Source organism: Monodelphis domestica, chromosome 5 (genome assembly GCF_027887165.1).
Source record: "Monodelphis domestica isolate mMonDom1 chromosome 5, mMonDom1.pri, whole genome shotgun sequence".
NCBI lineage: Eukaryota > Metazoa > Chordata > Mammalia > Didelphimorphia > Didelphidae > Monodelphis > Monodelphis domestica.
Window position 1 is genome coordinate 70877914 of NC_077231.1, and position 21960 is coordinate 70899873.

Genomic DNA, 21960 nt, shown 5'->3' on the forward strand with positions numbered 1-21960 from the left:
GGTGGAAATGAAAGACACGGACAAGTCAGTGGTTGGATAGGGCAGGCAACCCCTATGATACTCCCTTTGATAGGAGAGTATGAGTACAAAGGAACAGGAGGTGGAGGAGGAGATTAAGATAGGAAATGCAGGCCGAGATGGTTACAGCCTAGGGAAAGGAGAAGGTCAAGAGGAGAGAGAGACAGTCATTGAGGAGCCCAGGGGAGATCCATGAAAGGGAGAAAGGCCAAGAGACAGGAAGAGGTTCATGGGATTGCCTCTAATCACGTAGACAATCATGATTGGGTGGTACAGTGGAGGGAACACCTTTGGGCGTGTGGATTGCAAACCGAGCTTTCCCGGGGAATTGAGTCCGAGCATGCTAATGACTTTGTCTTAGCCAAGGGCCACATGGCCAGTTCAAGGTTACCTTCACAAGCCTCATTGGTATAACCTTATGCTTGGAGACACAGTAGCCATACAGTCATTTATATTTCATAGATGTGAATATGCTTGGGATGCTACATTTGTATAGGAAGTCTTCCTAGAAGAAAAATCAGGGCTTGATTTAGTTTGAGTTATTTTTTAGACATAAGAAGGTGATGGCAAAAATGCTGATAATGCAGATTCTACATAACAGTTTGTCTCTCCCAAGCTGGTTGTTAAACATTTACCAGCACACTACTGGTTACATTATTGACTTAAAGCCAGATTCAACCAATGGGACTAAAGCAGCACAGAATTTCTCCACAGTCTTTCCTTGGTTGATTACCCTATCCATCTATTTTTAAAGTCTCATATGCCTTTCGGAGGAATAACTTCCCTAGCACAATGTCAAAGTCCTTGGGGCTAATTCTGCCCTTAATCCCTTTAAAACCACTCATGTTCAAGTATTCTTCCTTGACAGGTAGATACTTTGAAGACAGAGTAGTTGATTAAAACTTTAGAAACAACAACAAAAAAGTCCCATTTCCAACCTGTCCAGGGGCTTTTTAGGGTCCTAACTTTGAGCCTGAGATCTTTTCACCAAAGCCCTCTGCTAGTGCATGTCTGTTGAGAATGCTAATGGTGTTTTCCCTGTTCATTTGTTCCTTCCTGGCTTAGTTGCTCAGGTACTTCCCCCTGTTATCAAAGTGAATTTACAAAACCCCAGTTGGCATACAATCATTTGGGATCCCATATATTGGAAAGAAGCTAGGCTCACTGGCAATGAAATCACATTTTCTCATTAACTTGCCTTAGATTTTCACAGATGATAGTTTTATCTTTTGCTGTTGATGGTCAATTTCCAGTAGTCTCTTGCTGCAGAGTGTGTCTCTTAACTAAAAGCTGCATTTCCACACCATTTCTTACTCTCTGTCAATTTCACTGCAGCAACCAGTCAGGCAACAACTATAACCCCAATAGGACACTTTCATGACATGAAAGACTCAAGTCCACATCAAGGGATTTGCCTCCTCTTTTTTTGAAATGCTCTAATGATGCTCTTTTAGCAGATCATTTTCATGTCCCAGTAACTCACTCCTTCCCTTCAAAAGAACCATCCTTTGTAACAAATACAAGTTAAATGAAATGATGCAGTAAATTGGCCATGTTTGATCATTTATGATTCATTCTATACCTATTGTCTATCATCTCTTTGCTAAGAAAAGGAAGGCAGTCTTCACCAGCTGTATCAGGGAATTTTCCCATTCCCTTGGTTTATGGACTCCACCAAGGAAATGTGGAAAGGAGTACCCAGAATACTCAGAGTGACTTGGCATTTGTAAGCAACTTTCAATATCAGAGAAGACTTTTTTTTTTTAAAGGAGGCAAACAAAATAGAAATCCTTTTTGTCCCCAAACCCTGTATATACCTCTTAGCCACTTAGTCTTAAATAGGATGGTTCTACTTTCCTTTAGATCCTGTCATGGCCTGCTGCTCTTTTTGCAAGGTGAAAGGGGGATAAGAGCAGCCAAAAAACAAAAAAAAAAAACTCGTATAAATGCCTTTTGTGTTTTCTAGCAAAGTTACTCATCTTCTTTATGCTTAGAGACAGGTGGTTGGTACAATGGATAGAACACTGGGCTTTGGAGTCCAGACAACCTGAGTGCAAATCCAGTATCAGATCCTTACCAGCTGTATGATCCTCAACAAATAACATTTGCCTGCCTCAGTTTTCTCATCTGTAAAGTAGGGGACACAAGAGTAACTGCTTCACAGGATTGTTGTGGACAAAGGGAGGGAATAACTTTGTACTTAACCAAAAAATTCTTGGGGTGGGGAGGGAGGTGGCATCGCCCTCCTGGGGGCCACAAGTCTCTCTCTCTCTCTACAAGTGCCTACTGCCCCCTCCCGACCCCCATGGCCCACCTGCCCACCGGCCCCTCACCCACGCTCCCACCAGGGGGCCCAAACCATACACAACTGGAACTTGGGGGGTGGGGGGGGTGGGGGGGGGAACTCAGTCAGCCTTATTCTGTATAGTGGGGGGTGGGAGGTGGTCGGGGGACACCTGGAGAATGTATCCAAAACAATAAAATTTGGGGATCTTTAAAAAAAAAAGTGATATTTATAAAGGGCTTAACAGTGCTGGCCCATAGTAGGCACTTCACAAATGTTTTTTCCTCTCCCCTTTCACTGAAGTGTCCTTTGTAATAACAAAAAATCAGTCTTCAAAATGAGCAGGTCTGATAGCACAAACAACATTCTGTGCTTCATTATTGATTCTCCAGACCAAGATTCAGCATTGCAAATAATCTGAGTTTATCTGCTCTTTTTCTATTATTATCATTTACAATACTGGAGTCCCTCTGGCTCTGCTTATACTGCTTTGCATCAGTTTGCACAAGTCTTCCACATTTCTCTGAATAACTCATATTTATTGTTTCTCAGAATACATTATTGTTTGGTCCTTTAGTCACATCAGACTCTTCCTGACCCTCTGGACCAGTTATCCATGGGGTTTTCTTGACAAGGATATTAGAGTGGTATACCATTTCCTTCTCTAGTAAACTTTTTTTTTTCCAGAAGTGAAATGACTTGCCTAGGATCACACAAATAGGAAATTCTCATGGTATATTTTCTAACTGTTCCTTGGGGAAGATGCTATTGGTTCTATAACACCAATAGCATATCTCTTGGTTCCTCTGACAAGACATCACTGAACCTTTCAGTATCTTCTCTTTGAGCACCTGTAAAATGAAGGGTTTAGACCAGGTTTCTAAGGTCACTTCAGCCTTTATAACAGCTAGCTGACAGTTCTATATAGCACTTTAAGGGTTAGCAAAGCACTTCACAATCATTATTAAAGCCTTTCACAGTCTGGATCCTTCCTATCTTTTCAGCTTTCTTAAACTTTATTCTCTTCCACTTACTGTGATACAGAGATACTGGCCTCCTTACCATTCACCGTAGTCGACTCTCCATCTCTTAATTCTGTGTCTTAGTGTGGGTCAGAGAATTCCAAGCATGAGGCTGTCTTGGCTTCATTTAAGATGACTCAAATCCCAGTTTCTGTAAGGGGCACCTTTTTATTGTGGCTCCTCTCACCCAATTATATCCACACAAAGAATTGAGGGTAACCAATGGGCCTCAAACCGAAGATGAGTTAGGGGTTGTCTAGCCCAAGCATGCAAATACTTCAAGAGAGAGAATGGGCAGATGAGAAAAATTTGTTCCAATGGCTCCAAAGGAGCTGAAGCAAGTGCTGTGGAACACTAAGAGCTTGGTCAGACATTGAAGACACCAAGGCCATTCATTGCAGTCTAGACCATTGTCAGTTATCCTGAGTTTTGTCTTGCCACAAAACTTGAATGACTCTGGAAGAGAGTGAAACTTACTACTTTGGGTAACTCTGCATCACTTAAATCCAATTTATGCATGAGTCAAAAGACATCACCAGTGATGTCATTTTAATCCTCTTTGAATACAAAAGACAATAAGCAGAAAAATAGTATTTCAATAGGTTCTTTTATTTTTTTAACCTTAAATTTTGTCTTAAAATCAATACTAGGTATTAGTTCTAAAGCAGAAGAGTGAGAAAGTCTAGGCAAATGGGGTTATGTGACTTGCCCAGGGTCACATAGTTAGGAAGCATCTGAGGTCACATTTGAACCCAGGACCTCAGGTCTCTATCCACTTAGCCACTAGTTCCCCATTCAATAGGTCTTTTTATAGCTCAACAAAATTCAACTGAATTTTACAGTTGTGTAGAAAATGGATTAGGCAGTAATATGGTGAGGAATCTTGTTCAGGCATTGGCTCGATTAGGTGTCCTCTGCCGTCCCTTCCAGTCTCAGAGTCTGTAATTCTGTGACTATATGAAGACCTGAGAAATCATTAAGGACAAGACCAGCTCACAATAGTGCATAAAATTCTTTATTTAGAACAATAAAGTATATGTATATATAATGTAATTTCAAATTCAAACCAGTATAAAAAAAAGAGTCAGGACATACACCTATTTTAAAAAGTACGCATACAGTATATACACATACACATCACATTTTACAAACCTCTGATTTAATTAACCTTCAGTCATAATAAACTATGCAAAGTAGTGTTGACATACATTTACATTAGAACTCCAACCTAAAACAGAACCAGCAATATGCCTGTGCATCCATCTAAAAGGAATCGGGGTCCTTTTTTCAAGCACACATTGCAAAATCATGGCAAATAGATTTCATGTGCAATCCTACACTAGTTTTTGTTAGTGTAGAAGTTGATGATTTTCTGACTGGGGAAATATTGTGGGTCTTGCAGCTCATGAGTCAAAAAAACACAAAACTGAAAATGGCACAATGCTGTTGGATCTTCCATTCCACTGCTCCTGTGCTTAAAATAATAATAAAGGGAATGTAAGTGGGTATGTATGTACTTGTTGATCATTATCAGAAATCTACAAATATTTAAATTCATAGATAGATGTGCATTTTTGCTTAGTAAATATTGCAGGATCTCAGAAATGGACTTTTTACAGGAACAATTGTTTGGAAAACATCCTCATCATGAAATTACTCTTACTTGTCTCCCAGAACAAAGGCATTTCCAATTCCAGTGAATGTGTCATTCAGAACCGCTCCTTGGAGGATTCAGGCTAAAAACTCATCTTCTCCTTGCACCTAGCATGATACCAGCACACAGGTGCTTAAAAATGTTTGCTGATTACTTCTAAGAAGAGTTTCAAGGTGGCACATTCTAAAATGATACTAAGGATAAATTGACTTATAAAATTCTCCTCTCATTTTCCCAAGAAAAAACAATGACAACAAATGGCCAAAAAAGTAATTTACCGATTGGTCTGTCCCAAATTGATTTTAAAATATCTTCTGGCATTTCAGACTTTATGTACATCCCGCATTTTAGGCTCCTAGCTTTTAATAAAATAAGGACTACGAAATGTATAATTTGGTGTGTTTCCAAATGTTAAACATGCATTAAAGCAACTCTTCCCGACTATGGGATCTCAAATGTACTTGACTATAGTGATGCATTTATAGGAGGTGATCCAAAATGCTCATTCAAGCAAAGCTGAAAAGTCATCACTTGTGCTAATACCTTAGGTAAAACTGAATTCTGTATGGACAAATGGGCCCTATATACATTTAAAAAAAAACCTATAATGATTCTGGAAGGTTGGCATTTTATATACTCAGACCCCCAAATTGAATGTTACACATAAAATTGTCAGCTCTATTTTTCTTTCCTTGTTCTGTGTTGAAGACAAAGAAATGTAGAAGGACTCAATGTGCCATTAGGAAGAAATGTGAATGACACTTTAACAAGATGTTATATTATAGGGACAGCTATCATATATGGAGTAGATTCCCCCCCCGCCCCCGATTTAAAACTAGATTGAATTTGGTTGATAAAATGTGGTGTGAACCCCCCCCCCCAACAACTTTGACTTACTAGAAACAATCTAAATATTATCTAAAGGAAACATTTCTTAGTTGGCATTTTAGCTTATGGTATGGTGGCCAGTGACTAGTTTGTTAATCAAATGAAGGGAAGTAAGATGTTTCTGATATTTGAGAGCGGCAGTGTAAGAAGCATACTGTGTAATCCAATGTTCAGGACCATTTGGATTTCACTGTCCAAGAACTGGTAGCCATGGGGCTGGTTTCTTTACAATCTAGGTTTCTCAAAATAAGGTGCAAAGCTTTAAGGGTCAGGTAGGATCCTCAGACCTTCTGAGGTTACTGAAATGTTGTAACGAGATAGGAATGTAACAGAAAATCTCAAGGTGCTTTCCTAGATGTAGATGCCAGCTGGATAACTTCAGTAATGGTGCAGGTTCTCTATTTGGTCCACCCTGGACCACAATAATGCATCTATGCATTCTCTCTACAAGCAGGTATGTCAGAGCCAGAGCCCAACTAACTAGCATCAAGCAGTTATGCTCAGCATTGTTTTTACTGTTAAATGTATCTAATTGTCTTCTAAAGCTTGGAGAATTGGGCAGTCCATACAGTATAGTCCAACCGAAGATTCCAAATACTATAGAGACTTTCTGACATTTCGATACAATGACTATTTCATGACTTTCTGGGTCAAGAGGCCAGTTGATCAATGGCCAGTCTGTGGGAATAATTCATCTTTGTCCTGTTGCCCCAAACATCGGCTTGGAAGGATACACTTTTGGCTCCATTTATAGCTTTGTGGCACATTAAATCACTCATTCACACACACACACACACACACACACACTCACACACACACACATCCAGCAGAAAAAAGTAAAATTGTTCATTGGCTTTAATGAACTATCCACCTCTAGAAGGTAGAAAATGTCATTAGAAAGGCTTCTCAAGACACTTATAAATTTGGGATTAAAAGCTACTACGTGTCCCTGTTATGGAGAACTCTAGTAGAGGCAGCTTGGGTAGTGGAATCAGTGCTAGGTCTGGAGTCAGGAAGACCCGGGTTTAAATCCCATCACTGACACTTCCTAGCTATGTGACACTAGGTCAGTCATTCATTAACTTCTATTTACCTCATAGAACCAACTCCTTAGGATTTCTCTAGTAGGTTGTAGTCTGGTCCTGAGAATCCTCCATGCTGACAAAATCACAGATCCTTTGCCCTTCTCAGCAACACTTGCCAAGTTTCTCCAAATTATGCCCTAGGCAGTCATGTGTCTTAAACAGCAAGCCAACATGCAAAACTGAGTAAAGCTTAAAAAAATCTCTGAATTATGCTTTTAATGAATAGTGCCCGATCTTAAATAAATGGATATTTCAAACATGACAAAGACTATGTGACCAGTAGCTAACATTTCTAGATTTCTTGCTCTTTTGCAAAAGGCCAAGATTCTGGACACCGATGTTGAGTTAGGGCTATGGTTGTCTCTTGTTAGATACTGAATATTCTAAGCCACATCCGCGTCCCTCCCATGGCTACAGTTTTAAGAGGGATCTCCATACATTCAGCAGTTTCCCCTAAGACTCTCTTTACATAACTTTGTGTAACGTTTCTAGAATATATGTATATAAAATTGCTCTAATATATTTTGGAAACATATTTATACACTCCATAGTGGTTATCAAAAAAGGGCAGACATCACCACGGGCACCAAATGTCTTCTGGGGGTAGGCCCTTCGGATATTCAGTGCTGAAAGCTTCTTCATATGTTAACTCTTTCAGAGCTTCTCCGTGTGGTGACAACCTCACCAGTCTAATTCAGTATTGACTTCCCCTGCATGGACAGTCATGAACAGCCCATGTCAGATTATCCGGTAGGCTTTAAAATAATTTTTTGAGATGGATATAGATATGGTATTCGTTGAGCAGAGAAAAAGATTGGATCCATGCCCTGTCGTCCAAAACATGAACCCAGATTCGATAAGACTAAAGGCCATCATGCTAACCTTCTGCATCTCTCAGATTTCCCCTCTTCCCAGAGTGTCTTCAAAATTCTTGCTTTCTCTAGCTTTTTTTTTTTTACTTTTTATCTCTACAATCCAAACTCAAGTTCACTTCTATAGACCAGGTTAAACTGTGGGATGCAGATGGTAATTGAAGGATTAGAACACATGGATGTTTGGTAAACTACACGTTGCTGGAGGCATGCGGGTGATGCATGAAGTCCAGGGAATGTGGATCCTTTCCCGACATGAGTTACCAGTTCGAAATGAGACGGCAAATCCCCAAATTCTTAAAATAGAGCTTTGCTCCATGCATATTCTTCTTTGCAGATGATTAATTCAGCGCTGGTTTCACAGTAAGACACTTTGTCCCCATTTCTGAATCATCATTATGGAGTCATGGATAGCAAGTACAGACAGAGACCCAGTCTGTCACTCCAGACAGAATATGAATTTGCTTAAAGCTGCTTCATTTATGAAGCAAACATAAAACTGTTACCCGCCTAGAGGAGAAGGAGGGGGAAAAAAGAGAGAGAGAGATTGTAGTATTTCTGTTTTCTCCAGTCTTTTCATTCTCGATCATAGAAGCACTCAGACAAATCTACTAAGTCAGCAATGCCCTGTGAGCTCCTCACCCACATGAGTATAAAAACAAACAAACAAAAACATTATCAAAGGTTTTTCTAGAAGGTCAGCAATCGTTCTGGCCCCCAGGTTCCAAGGATAGCTAAGAAATAAATGCCCATGGTAATCTTATGGCATACAGGTAGATGCACAGATAGAATAAAGGGAGAAGAAGAAAAAAAGAGGAAAGGGTCAACAAGCAAGAAGTATGAAGTTTCTCTGAGGGAGTGCCAGAAGATCAGAAAATCAATTGCCTTGAATGTTACTTAGCAGATACCAGCACGTGGAGAGATTACCTAGCCTCCTCTACACATCTGACAATATTGTTACCATGGCATTTTTTTGGTTGTTTACAGTCATGTCCAATTCTTTATGAACCCTTTTGCAGGGTTGTTTGGCAAAGAAACTGAGTCATTTGCCAACTCTTTCTCCAGCTCACTTAAAGATGAAGAAACTGAGGGAAACATGGTGAAGCAATTTGCCTGTGGTCACATAGCTAGTATGTGAGGCCAATTTTGAACTCAAGATCCAGACCAGGTACTCTATCCATTGTGCCACCTAGATGCCTCCAAAAACACCATAATTTGATCAGAATTAGGTCCTACCTTAAAAGTTAACACTCTTTTTTACTGCACAGCCTGTATTTCTAAGTCTTGATCCAAAAAAATGAGGGAGGGGTAAGTACAGGATTAAGATTGGAGCTCTCTCAGCAAAACTCATGCTAGAAAAATTTAGGTTTCACTTGTTCAGTCCCCAGCAACAACCAAGTTTAAAACTTATGTCATTTCTCAGATGGTCCTCCCCAAAAGAACCAAGGACTGTCTGAGAATAGCACCTAGTGAAACTGACCTAAGACTATTTCTGCAGAGCCTGATCCAATATTTGAGGGGAAGAAAAGAAAATCAGATGGAAATTCTGACCAAGAGTGTCTCTGAGATCTACACTATGGTAGAATTTAGTAGGAGGCACATTACTCATGTTTGTTAAAACATGAAAACTACTCTGGTTTCTTGCTGCAGAACTCAAATTATTCATTAGAACTTGGGGTTAAATTTTGACATTTTCCAGCTCTGATTTGAAGCATTTGCATTTCCTTTTCTATTATTATGTGTTTTTAATAAATTCTAGGTAATTATACCATAAGAATCCTATATTTTGAGTCAGAGAATCTGGGGAAAAAATTCCAGCTCTGTAACCTGTGTGACCCAGTTCTCTGAGCTTCAATTTCAAAATCTATTATTTTATAATTTGATAAATTCTAAAGCTTGCCATGAATCTTCCCACTATGTTAATTTAACCCATGTTTAATCTAAAATTTTATGACCGTTTTCTTCTTACCCATGCAAACTCACTCTTACTCATGTTCTTTTACTACTGAGCCTAGATCAAGAGAGGTAGCATAGAATGGGGAGTAGGGTACTACATTTGGGCAAATCCCAAATCACATACTAATTATGTGATTTGGAGCAAATCACAACCCTCCTGTGCCTCAGTTTCCTCATCTGCAAAATGGTAGTGATGGGGAAGAACTCAATGGTCTCTAAAACTCCCCGACTAATCTTTCATCCTATGATCCACAGACTAGTGGTCTAACAAAGAACGAAACTTAAACTATCATGAAAACAGTGTTGCTTTTTACACTCCTCTCTGAATGGCATGTAACAAAATCTATATTCTGGCTTCAAGATCTGAGAATCACCATTTCTAATATGTCCCAATACAAACCTGAACTCCAGTAGTCATTGGTTGATGAACTAGTGTCCTAGTGTCAATGTACTTCCAAAAAAGTCTCATAAAATGCTAATAAAATTCTCTCTCATGACCTTGGCTAAGCAGAGTTAACATAGAAGGAAAGAAGAAATCTGTCTCTAGAATTTGACAGTTAGCTACTAGTAAGTTTCAATGTCCCTAAGAAATGGTGAGCACCTGACATGAAACCCAAGAGACCAACAGAGGCAACAACATGGAACAGTAGCCAGAGAGTTGACCATAGAGTCAGGAAGATGTAGGTTCAAGTCCTGTCTCCAAAGCATTTTATGTTGAGCAACAAGTCACTTCACCCCTTGGTATCTCAAAAATTTATTTATGACTATTACATTACAGATGGACCACCAGTCTATACAGATAGAGGCTTCTTCCATACTGGGCAGTTCCTTTACTGATGAAAGCACAGATTTAGAAAAGGGGAGAAGCCATTTCTAAGTGAGGTTACTGGAAAGTAGTTATTAAGGTAATCAGATAGTTAGATGCAGCTGAATGACACACTATAGAAAGTGTTAGACTCAATCCACAGTTAGGAAAATATGAATTCAAATCTAGCCTCATACATTTAGTAGCTATGTGACCCTTGGCAAGTCACCTAACCTCTGTTTGACTCAGTTTCTGAAAAGTGGGGATAACTGTTCTTAAATTACAGGTTTGTTGTAACAAATGAGATAATATTTTGGAAAAGCGTTTAGCACAATTTTTGGCACATAGCAAGCACAAATTGTGGCTTGCTTTATTTTTATGATTGGCTATATGAACAAGAAATTAATGGAGAAAAATGTTAGTAATATAGATTATGCTAAATTGTGCCAGGCATTTTTTTCTCCCTAGAGACCTAGTTGGTAAGATTTCACCAGCATATTCCTGATTGGTAGTGTACTAACCCTTACCCTAAATGTTTATTCCCTCTCCTCCCTAATCAGATTCAATAGAACAACATTCTTCAAAATCTGTCCTTCGACCATTTAGGTAGGAACTAAATCAATGTGCTCTCCAACTTTCATAGCTTTCATACCTTGGAAGAATTTCAAGAAAAAGCAGAGCTATCATATTTGTAATAATAATAGCTGACACACATGTCACTTTAAAGTTTGCAGAACTCTTGGCACACATTACTTCACTTGTAGACCTTCAAAAGGTTTTAGACTTTGGTAGGTAAATAGGGTAAAAGCTCTAAAATTTGGTCACTAGCTACCTAATCTTCGGATCCTACCATCTCTCCTTGGCTACTTAATTCATCACCTATTCACAATCTAGCTTTAGCTAAAGGCTTCACAAACAACTCAGGATCTGTGTTTCTCTCACTGGTCTCTGTAAGCCTCAGTCTTTTAATGAGTATGGTTCTAATTTCCCCATGCCAATAGGAAGTTTGGCTTTCTCTGCTGTTTTCTAAGCTGTCACGTTTACTGAAAAAAAATACTTCAATTTCCTAACTGGGTGTAGTATAGTCAGAAATTTAGAAAATCCAGAGTTCAAATCCTGCCTCACACACTAACTGCGTGATCCCTGGGCAAGCTGCATAACCCCTGTTTGCCTCAGTTTCTATAAAATGGAGATAACAACTCTTAACTTGTAATTTTGCTAGAAGGCTCAAATGGGTTAATATATGAAAACTGCTTGGTAATCTTGAAAAAAAAACATTATTTAAGTGCTGCTTATTATTATTATTTGTTAAATATAAAGGTTGAAACAATTGATGAAGAAGTAGAGCTTGAAGGGAAGAGAGATGAGTGCCAGGAAGAATAAGAATTTGGAGTGGGGGAGAATGGAAAGAAATATTGGAGAACAGGAGGCCACCAGATCTTAGGGGCAGAATTTGGCAACAAAAGAGAGATTGAATGGAAGTTCTAAAGTCCTACAAGATCAAGAAAAGTTTTCTGTATTTTACATAATTGGTTCTGTTCCAATATAAACTCCTCTAGAATCAGGAATGTCTCCATGTGTATGAACATAGGAATTTGCTTAAATGCTTGTTGATGAACTCATTTTTCTTTTAAGATACGGAAGATCTAAGCATGTCTGGAAGTTGATGGGAATAAGGCAATGGAGAAGACTCCACTACCTTCAGCAAGTATCTACTAGGTGCCTGTATTGTATATGAATACAAGGCAGTCATGGGACAATATGTGGGGGGAGGGCTGGCCCTGGAGCCTCCATTACCTGGCTTTACGTTCTTGTCTCTGACATGGACAATTGATCCAATCTCAAGTGCTCTGGACAACTCCCTATGATCATAAGTTACAGAGGAGATGCTAATCTTCATTGCTAGAGGAAGATTTCTCACCGGGGAGTCCCCTTAACCCTGAAATCACAGGTTCAGTCCATATCTCTAACCTACAGCAGTATATGGTACCATAAGAGGTATTGCGGATACAATGGCAAAATTCAAAGAAGGCTCTTCCTATATTCTACTGGATGAAGTAAGAAATGTCAATGAAGGGGACAGCTAGGCTGTCCAGTAGATAGAGGGCCAGGCCTGGAGTCAGGAAGAAAAATATCCAGGAGTTTAACCACTTCTTGGTTCCAAGCACTCTGGTCTTCAGATTTTCCCTGCAGAAGCCCATCTTTGTAACTCTGTATGGGCTGACCCCTCATTTCTGGAATGGCGATCCCTCCTCTCCTCCACCTCTCCTAATCTCTCCCTTCCTTCAAAGACCAGCTCTGAAGCCACCTGCTATAACAGGCTTTTCCTAATCTCTCTTCCTCCTGAAATTACTTTGTATTTACTTATCTGTGTCCAGAGAATCATAGGGACTTCAGCGGTCATCTAGTCCAGCCCCCTCATTTTACAGAAGAAACTAAAGAAACTCTAGAGGGGTTAAATGACTTGGTCATGGGGACAGAGTTACTAGAGCCAGAGATTTGAACTCACAGCATGGGGCTCCAGGGTCAGAGCTCTTTCCATGGAGCCACATGCGCTGGAACTCTGTAAGTACACAGCTTGTCTTAGTGTCCTTATTGCTTTGGCAGATACCTTAAGTGATGTTTACTAAATTGGGTTTTTCATAGCCAAGTGAATGCTGGACACATTCAATTATTCACTCAGTGTGTCCTTGTTAGGGGGCACACTTGCTTTTATCAGGGTATACATACCACCTGGGTAGGAATCTTTTGAATTAGGTTATTTGCATGGGAATCCAGCACATACCTATTAAATCTATTATTTTTCCATTTGGAGTCCTTATCTGTTTCTTAATTTCTAGTCCTCTAAATATTTTTTTTAAACCCTTCCATCTAAGGCTGAAGAATGGTATGGGCTAGGCAATGGGGTTTCAGTTACTTGCCCAGGGTCACACAGCTGGGAAGTGTCAGAGGCCAGATTTGAACCTAGGACCTCCCGTCTCTAGGCCTGGCTCTCAATGCACTGAGCCACCCAGCTGCCCCCTCCCCTAAATATTTTATTTTTATTAAACCCTGTGTAACTAGAATTTTGTACCTTTGGACTTCATCTCCCAGAATCCCTTTCCTTTCGTCTCCACATTACATCCTTACCTTGTATAGATAAAACTTTCTGTAACTCCACTTTCTCACTCTCTCCCACTTTTCATGGTCCAGAGAAACTGCTCTTTGCTCAGGCTATCATTTTCCTCTACTTCAAGTTATTATTAATAAATCATATAAAATATAATACTTGGAGTTATTGGATATGAACTTTTAATTGTATAACCCTTATCTTCTGTCTCAGAACCAATTTTGTGTATTGGTTCCAAGGCAGAAGAGAAGTAAGGGCTAGGCAATGGGTATCAAATGACTGGCCCAGGGTCACACTGCTAGGAAGTGTCTGAGGTCACATTTGAACCCATGATATTCCATCTCCAGACCTGACTCTCAATCCACTGAGCCACCTGGCTACCCCCCCCCCCCAATATCTTAGTGCTTAGAGGTGACAATGAAAAAATGTAGCAGCACTATTCACACAAAAGCCAGCACTCATCAGGACTATATTTGCTCTATGTTCGTGATTGAACTCATAAGGAACAAATTAGACATGCATGCCTCCAACACAGAATAGCCCAAGTTTTAAAAATTGGACACATTAAATCGAGGATCTTATAAAATCCAGATTCTAACAGGAAGGTGAACATTTCTTGTTGTGGAGAACTTACCTTGGTGCAAAAGTAACAGTGTTCATACAAGCAACAGTTACACTTCTTGAAATTCTCCATCATTTTCTTGCAACATACTGTGGGGGGGGGGGGGAGAAAAAAGAGAAAGACAATAGAAAATGCTTGTTTGCTTTTGGCTAGAGATTGCGAAGAACATCATGAACTGATCACTGGGGAAGTCAGTGTTTGCTGTGGGCTCAAGCACAGAAGATTGCAAAATGGAGCTCGCTGTAGTTTGCTCTGGGTCAGAATCCTGGGTTTGCCACTCAGCTAATATTTACCGAGCTCACTAGAGAGAATTCTAGTCGCCTTGGTTAGTTAAAGGGGACAGAAGACACAATTCTTGTCCTGGAGGAGCTGATAGTCCACTTGGAAAAGCTCTGTGTGTGTGAGCCCAAATTTAAAGACGGTGTCATTATTATTATAAATAAATAAATAGAATAGATTTATACTATAATAGAGACAAGATAATAGAATTGATATAATAAGGTCATTATTATAGGCAATTCCCAGGCAAGGAAACTTCCTTACTATGATAATGCAGGTTGGCACATTTTCTACAGGTCAGACAATCTTACAGAATGAGCTCATAATAGAAGGGATGCATGGCTCAGTGGAGAGAGAACCCGATCTAGAGACAAGAGCTTCTGGGTTCAAATCCAACCTCGGACACTTCCCAGCTGTGTGACCCTGGGTAAGTGGGCCAACGACCATGGCCCCGCCATTGCCTCTCTTCTGTGTTGGAACTCTTACACAGTATTGATTCTAAGGGGGGAAGGAGTAACGCAGGGAGTATGGAGGAGAGCTGGTTCTCTTCAGGCACCATGCCATGCTCCCTCACGAAGAAATATAGAGAAATTCAAATTATTAATGGATGGACTCTAGAAAAGAGATGATTCCACTTGTGCAGGCTCAACCTGGAAAAGGTGTCTTAGGGCAACTTCTGACAAGGTCTTAAAACAAGGCTTCTTGGCGTTACAGACTTCTTTGACAGCCTTATGAAGCTTGAAATGACCTTGTGTTTTTTTAAACTCTTACTTTATGTCCTAGTAATGAGATGAAGACAGAAAGGTGAGGTCTTGGCAAACAAGGCTAAATGACTCACCCAGGGTCATACTATCAGGAAATGTCTGAGGTCAGATTTGAACCCAGGTCCTCCTGACTCCAGACTTGGCTCTCTATCCACTGTGCTACTTAGCAGCCCCAAAATGATGCATAAAATATAATCCACATATTCAAGTGCATACAATTAAATATACAGGACTGCAAAAGAAACTCATTATATTGAAATGGTTGAAATAAGTTCCCAGACCCCAAAGTAAATCTGTCTTAAAGGAAAAGATAGATCAGAAATTCCTTGAGAGCAGGTAGCGATGGATCGCGTTCTCCTTTGTGTCTCCGGTGCTCAGCGGGAGCCCACAACATGTATGATGAATTGGATGCTGAGAGGGGTAAAGGGAGACTTTAGGGAAAGAGAGCTACAAACAGTGGGAACCAAAGGAGGTTCAAGGGACAGCATACAGATGAGCTTGGAGAGATCACAAGGTCTGGAGGTGGCAGGAAGAAGAAGTGAGATGGGAGAACCAGAGAGTGAAGAGCTCTGAGGATCAGACCATCGACACTAACTTGCAGCCAGCCCAGCACTTTCAAGTTTGCAAAGCTCACTGTAGGTATATTATATCTCACTGGCTGGCGTCTCACAATAGTCCTGGGAGACAAGGACTACGGGATGACTCTGGTCATCTTGTAAGTGACACAACTCAGGCTGGGGGAAGATAACAATCCTGCCCTCAGTCTCATGGTTAAATAAGTGGAAAGGGCAGGATTCTGAAAGCAGGTCATCTGCCTTCTAAGCTCTGTATTCTAGGCACTGTACAAGCAGCTCCTATAGGCACCAAGGATGGTGATATGTGGAAATAGAATTTGATATAATTAGTAAGATAGCGTACTAATTCTTTCATAAATTATATTAATAGTGCATTAAAATATATATTTACAAATACATATTACAATCAAAATATTATACCAAAATGCTATATTGTTAATTATATTATACTTCTATATAATATATAATTAAACCACTATATTAAATATCATTGTTGTTGTGCCTGACTCTTTGTGATCCCATGGAATCTTCTTCACTGTCCATGGAATCTTCTTCACAAAGATACTGGAGCAGTTTCCCCTTTCCTTCTCTAGCAGATTAAGGTAAACAGAAATTAAGTAATTAATTTGCCCAGGGTCACATAGCTAATAAATGACTGAAGCTCAATTTGAACTCAGATCTTCCTGACTCCAGGCTAGTGCTCTATTCACTGAGCCATCTAGCTGCTTCCTAGGCAAAAAGATGTTGAAGTGACTTATCCAAGGTCACACAGGTACTAAATTTCTGAGGTTTGATTTAAAGTCAGGTCTTCCCGACCCCAGGTCCAGTGTTCTACCCACCAAGTTATCTATCTGCCTGAATACTATGTTATACTATGACAAAATTATAGTATTTCTTATACTATAGTATAATAGAGTATTGTAGCATTTTAAAATAATACATATACGTTATATTGACAATATAATCATAAAATTATATTGCTCTCAACTATAATTATGTATATAATTATAATTTATAGAGAAATATGATAAATGTGTAATATAATAAATATAGAAGATAATATGATTATAAATATAATAACAACTATTATTATTATTAGCAATAGAAAGACACTTTAAGTTCCTGGGAAGGGAAGTGATATGCTAAGAGTGAGACAGAGAAATAGATTATTATGGAGGTGGTCTACAGGATGAAATGAGTGTAGTAGTGGTCATATAGATGTGCTAACAGCTGTAGGCACTAGATGGTAATTCAAGTCAAAGAAAAGAAGAAGCAGTGGTGGGAAAAGTGGACATAGGAAATGGAAATAAAGGAGTTGAATCTAACTCCTCTGAACTTCTGAGGCCATGGTTCTACCATCCAGAGAACGCTGATAAGACTCGACTGTTTAATAAGAGGCCAGGAAGCAGGAACCTGTGGCCCGGTGAAAGGTCAAAATGTAAACGTGAATTCGGAAAGATTGTAAGCTGAAACTACACAAGACAATGTGAATATATGAGGGGGAGGTCATGAATATCTGGTAGATTTGCAATGTAGCAATTATGTGTATAATTGGTCAAATACGTTACCTTATCTCATTATCCTCTTCACTAGTCTCTATGTTTTCAACTTCCATTTTAAGATTCATTTGTTTTTTCTAAGAAAAGAACAATGAAACATAGTCATACAGATGTAGTTTTAAAGGCTGAATAGTTAAGAAATAAATAGCCTCTATCTCTGATATTTTGAATCTCAATGATAATTTTTCATCATCCAACAAAATATGTTTAAAGATTTTTTATTTTAAAATTAAGAAAAATACTCTGTAATCAATTCAACATTAACAGGAAAAAGGAAGAGGCATCCATAAATTTAAAAACATTATTTGAATAGGATTCAATCTAAGATGTTCTGAAAAATGTCAAAAGGTATTTGTAATAGAGGTAGAAACTTACTAAGAGGTATGTATGAACATGAACAGCCTACTAAAAAACTAAAAGACTCTGAAATGTTATTTTAAAGTATATTTTTGTATTTAATTTAGAATTAATATTTAATTAGAATTTAATATTAGGAGCAGTTTTCATTTCCTAAGCATACACCAAGATAGGACCTTTATCAATATGGCAGGCAGCAAAGAGAAACTCATTTGAGTCTAAATATGTGTCACAGAAAGAATGCAGGTAATGGTTTTCTTGGTAGATTCCATTTTGCACAAAATGGTGGCTAACTAAACACTTATGGCTATTCTAAACATAAATAGCAAATTTTGGGTTTCCTTACCTTCCAGTATAAGGCTCCAAGAACAAAGCCAAGTACAAGAGAAAATAGTGAGGGTAACACAATGGCTACCCATTGCACACTTGGGTCTTTAGTGGATCCTGCTGCCTTCCCTGCAATTAAAAAAAAAAAAAGGTGTCCTGTTGAAGACAAAACCATACAGGAGAATGCCCCACCATGCTGTAAGTAATTAATAATTTCCTTAGGATAATCTGATTTAATTCTATTTAATTTTTTTAAAGAAGTAATTTTTCTATGGAGAAAACTTTTCAGGGTGGAAAAGTTATACAAGGATATTTCTCTTCCAAAAACTTAAAAACTTTAAAAGAAAACAAAAAACTATTCATGTGTTGACAAAGATACTGACTTAAGTTTACAATGATCTCTCAATATTCCTTATACCCTCTCCCCAATGGGAGCAAATTCTTCCACCTGTCACGTCTTTTAAATTTCTATTCATATCTCATCACAAGTCTTCCAAAGTCATTTTCAATTTAACTCTTAGTACCTTGTCCAAATTCTTACAAGTGATAGGGAGTCATTACTCAAATTTATAAGAAGTAGTCCATCTTGAATATGGATAAGGTTCCCAGCATGCTGCAGGGACTCCTTGTCTTCATATTATGGGAAGGAAGAAATAGTGGAGTTGCATCAAATGGACAAAAATGGGTGGATTGGGACCTAAGCTTTGCTGGGGAGGAAACTCCTAAACTGAAAGGAGCACAGATCCATTTAAGTTCTTGGTGTAACTTAACTCTTCTATAAACTCTTCATTAGCTTCCGATTTTTATTTGGAGGAAGGCTCAAGTTACTCTGCAATTGTTCCTAGGTGGCCTATTATTAAATAGAGTACAGAGCACAGTTTCTCTTTTCTGTTATGTTTCTGGTATATGCTAAAAAGTCATTGATTCATTTTGAAGTAGCAGGTTTTTTAGAATCTTCAGTCCACAGAACTTAGCTACGAAAGGTGACATAGATAAGAGTGTGCGCCATGGAGCTTGCAGGATTTATCCAAAGTTATGAATGTTCAGGCCAGAGCTGCCCTCTTTGCCCTGCTGCTATTCCCAAACCACCAACTGAGTCCATTGCCATGCTAATCTAAATACATGCTCTCTCACCTCCCCTGGTCCTTGCCATTGCTAAGCAAACCTTTCATTCATCTCTTAGAGACTCCCCATCACATTTTCTCTATCCTTTTCCTCTCGGTTTCACAACTCTAATATATCTACCCTCCTCTCTCAGCAGATGACAGAGCTATTTTATTTAGTTCAAGGTCATCCACTGTACACACTCATCTCTATTCCTCCACTCTCACACATGATGAGTTTGTGCTTCTACTTCTTGGGTCCTGGATCATCCCATATCCTCCTCATGTCTCCTTCCTCTCATCCCCATGCAGATTACTTCCAAATGTACCTATCCCAGTTTCACCTCTCTCCTGAGCTTGATCTGCTTGCTGGGCACCTCTACCTAGATGTTTCATAGGCGCCTTATGCTAGATGCCCTAAAAGGAATTCATTGCTCCTACCTCTAATCTTCTCACCCATCTCCCAACTTCCCTATTTCTGTTGTAAACACTACCATTTTTCTAGTCAGTCACCGTTCCTTCTCTATTCCTTAACTCCCCCCCCCCCACTGACCCTTAACTCAATGAGTTGTTAAAATCTGTCAATTCCACTTATATAACAGCTCTAACGTATACCATAACCACCTGAGCTCGAGCCCACATCCTCTCCCAACTGTACTATTGTATTTACAACTCTTTCCAATACATCTTCTGTCTTAGAACTGATATCAGTGCCAGAGCAGAAGAGCACTGAGGGCTAGGCAATTGGGGTAAAGTGACTTGTCCATGATCACATGGCTAGAAAGCAATTATATTGTAAACAGTCCTTTGGCCTCTAATCTCTCCCTTATCTATTCAAGCTGCCAAATTTATATTCCTAAATCACCCGTCTGCTTCTGTCACACTCCTGCTTTAGAAGCATCAGTGTCTTCCTGCTGCCACTTGAATAAAAATGATATTCCCTGTTTGGCATATAAAGCTTATTTCCCTTCATGCACACTATGCTTTCCAGCCAACCTGTTCCTTGTCTCCTCCTCCCTTCCTTCTCCCATCTCTGTAATTGCCCAAAGTGTCAGAATATTCACTCTCCCTCTTCACATCTTGCTTGTGGCAACCCTGACTTCCTTCAAGGCTCACATCAAAGGCACCAGTTAACTACAAGAGAGCTATCCCAATTCTCCCACCTATTGAAGCTCTGTACCTTCTATCACCCCACATCCAAGTTATTCTGTCATTGTTTCCCTAGAACTGAATAATCTTCACTTGAGGTAACTCCCCTTGGCCCCCACAGCTCACACAGACTTTGGGAATACAAACCATTGGTGAACTTGGGACTGATTGTACAGGGGGCCCATTTATAATCACAGCCTTAGGATTTAGAGGTAAAAGAGACCTTCGAAATTTAATCTCACCTCACCAATTTACAGATGAGGAAATGACACCCAGAGAAGAGATAGAAACTCGCTGAGTTAGTAAGAAGCAAAGCCAAGATTTGAACCCAAGATTTGAAGAGCTAGTTGGATTTGGACATGCCTTGAAGGCTGCTAGAGACTTCCCTGATGATTCTTGGAGAAACTTGTACATCCATGGCATTGGAATAAAATAGAAATGTTACTCATGAGAAATCTGCCAGTGGCCTGGCATTGTTTGATATCAATCCCCAGTGGCCAACGACTACAAAAATGGTCATAAAACAGCTGATATTTATATAGCACTTTCCACATGTTATTCCAATTGATGTTCACAACAACCCAGACACGTAGGTGCTATTATTATTCCTATTTTACAGATGAGGAAACCAAGGAAAATAGCAGTTGTGACTTGCCCAAAGTTATTCAGCTAAAAAAATAAATCTCTGAGGCAATATTTTAACTCACATCTTCCTAATATGCCACATCCAGCACTCTATCCACTACATCATTTTGCTGTCTGTTACAGAGAGCATTTATCTAGCACATGAAGGTAAATATTCTCATTTGGGCCTCACAACAGCTATGGAAGGTAAGGTCTCAGTTTCTCTCTCTCTCTCTCTCTCTCTCTCTCTCTCTCTCTCTCTCTCTCTCTCTCTCTCTCTCTCTAACTCTTACCCTCTGTTTTAGTATCAATTCTAAAACAGAGAAGTAGCAATGGCTAGGCAATTGGGGGTAAGTGACTTGTCCAGGGTCACAGAGTTAGAAAAATGCCCGAGGCCACCTTTGAATGGAAGTCCTCTGACTCCAAGCCTGGCATTCTAACAACTGTGCTACCTAGCTGCCCTTTTCAGTTATCTCATTGTGCATTACATGGGTGAAGAACCTGAAGCAGACAGAGGTTAAGTGACTTGCCTAGTGTCCCATAGCTCATAAGTGTCTGAGGTTGGATTTGCACTCAAGTATTCCCACCTTCAGATCCAACAGTCTATCCAGTGAGCTACCTTTCCTGCTATTATGATAAAGGATTAGGGAGACCCAAAGTCCATGGTCACTTCAGAATGAGATGGACTGTTTCCTCTTTGACCAAAAATATACATCATCTCAAATCTTAGAGGAGTCTTCCTGTCTATCTGAGCGCAGCATGATTCTACTCTTGAACCTTCTTTTAAGTCTAGTCTGGGGCAAAAAGCTGCTTTCCCATGGTTCCCACATGGCATCCCTCTGGTACATTTCTAAGAGGTATTCACAGAAATGAGAAAGTGGGGATCTTGGCATCTTGACATTCTGCCC

General features: G+C 39.5%; 1 protein-coding gene across 4 annotated transcripts in view; it reads right to left on the reverse strand.

The window, feature by feature from the left end:
- Positions 1 to 3901: 3901 nt before the first annotated feature.
- KITLG (KIT ligand) overlaps positions 3902 to 21960 on the reverse strand; it is a 129379-nt gene continuing 111320 nt past the window's right edge. For 2 of the 4 annotated variants that reach the window (XM_016425694.2, XM_016425695.2), the window contains 4 exons: positions 18196 to 18305; positions 17502 to 17569; positions 14328 to 14404; positions 4322 to 8333 (listed from right to left, as the gene is read on the reverse strand). In XM_016425694.2, coding sequence (XP_016281180.1) covers positions 14365 to 14404; positions 17502 to 17569; positions 18196 to 18305 — 218 coding nt within the window. In that variant the 3' untranslated portion in view covers positions 4322 to 8333; positions 14328 to 14364. Of the gene's footprint in view, positions 4290 to 4321; positions 8334 to 14327; positions 14405 to 17501; positions 17570 to 18195; positions 18306 to 21960 lie in introns of those variants that run through there. The other 2 variants (XM_007503137.3, XM_056798618.1) reach the window with 2 other exon arrangements.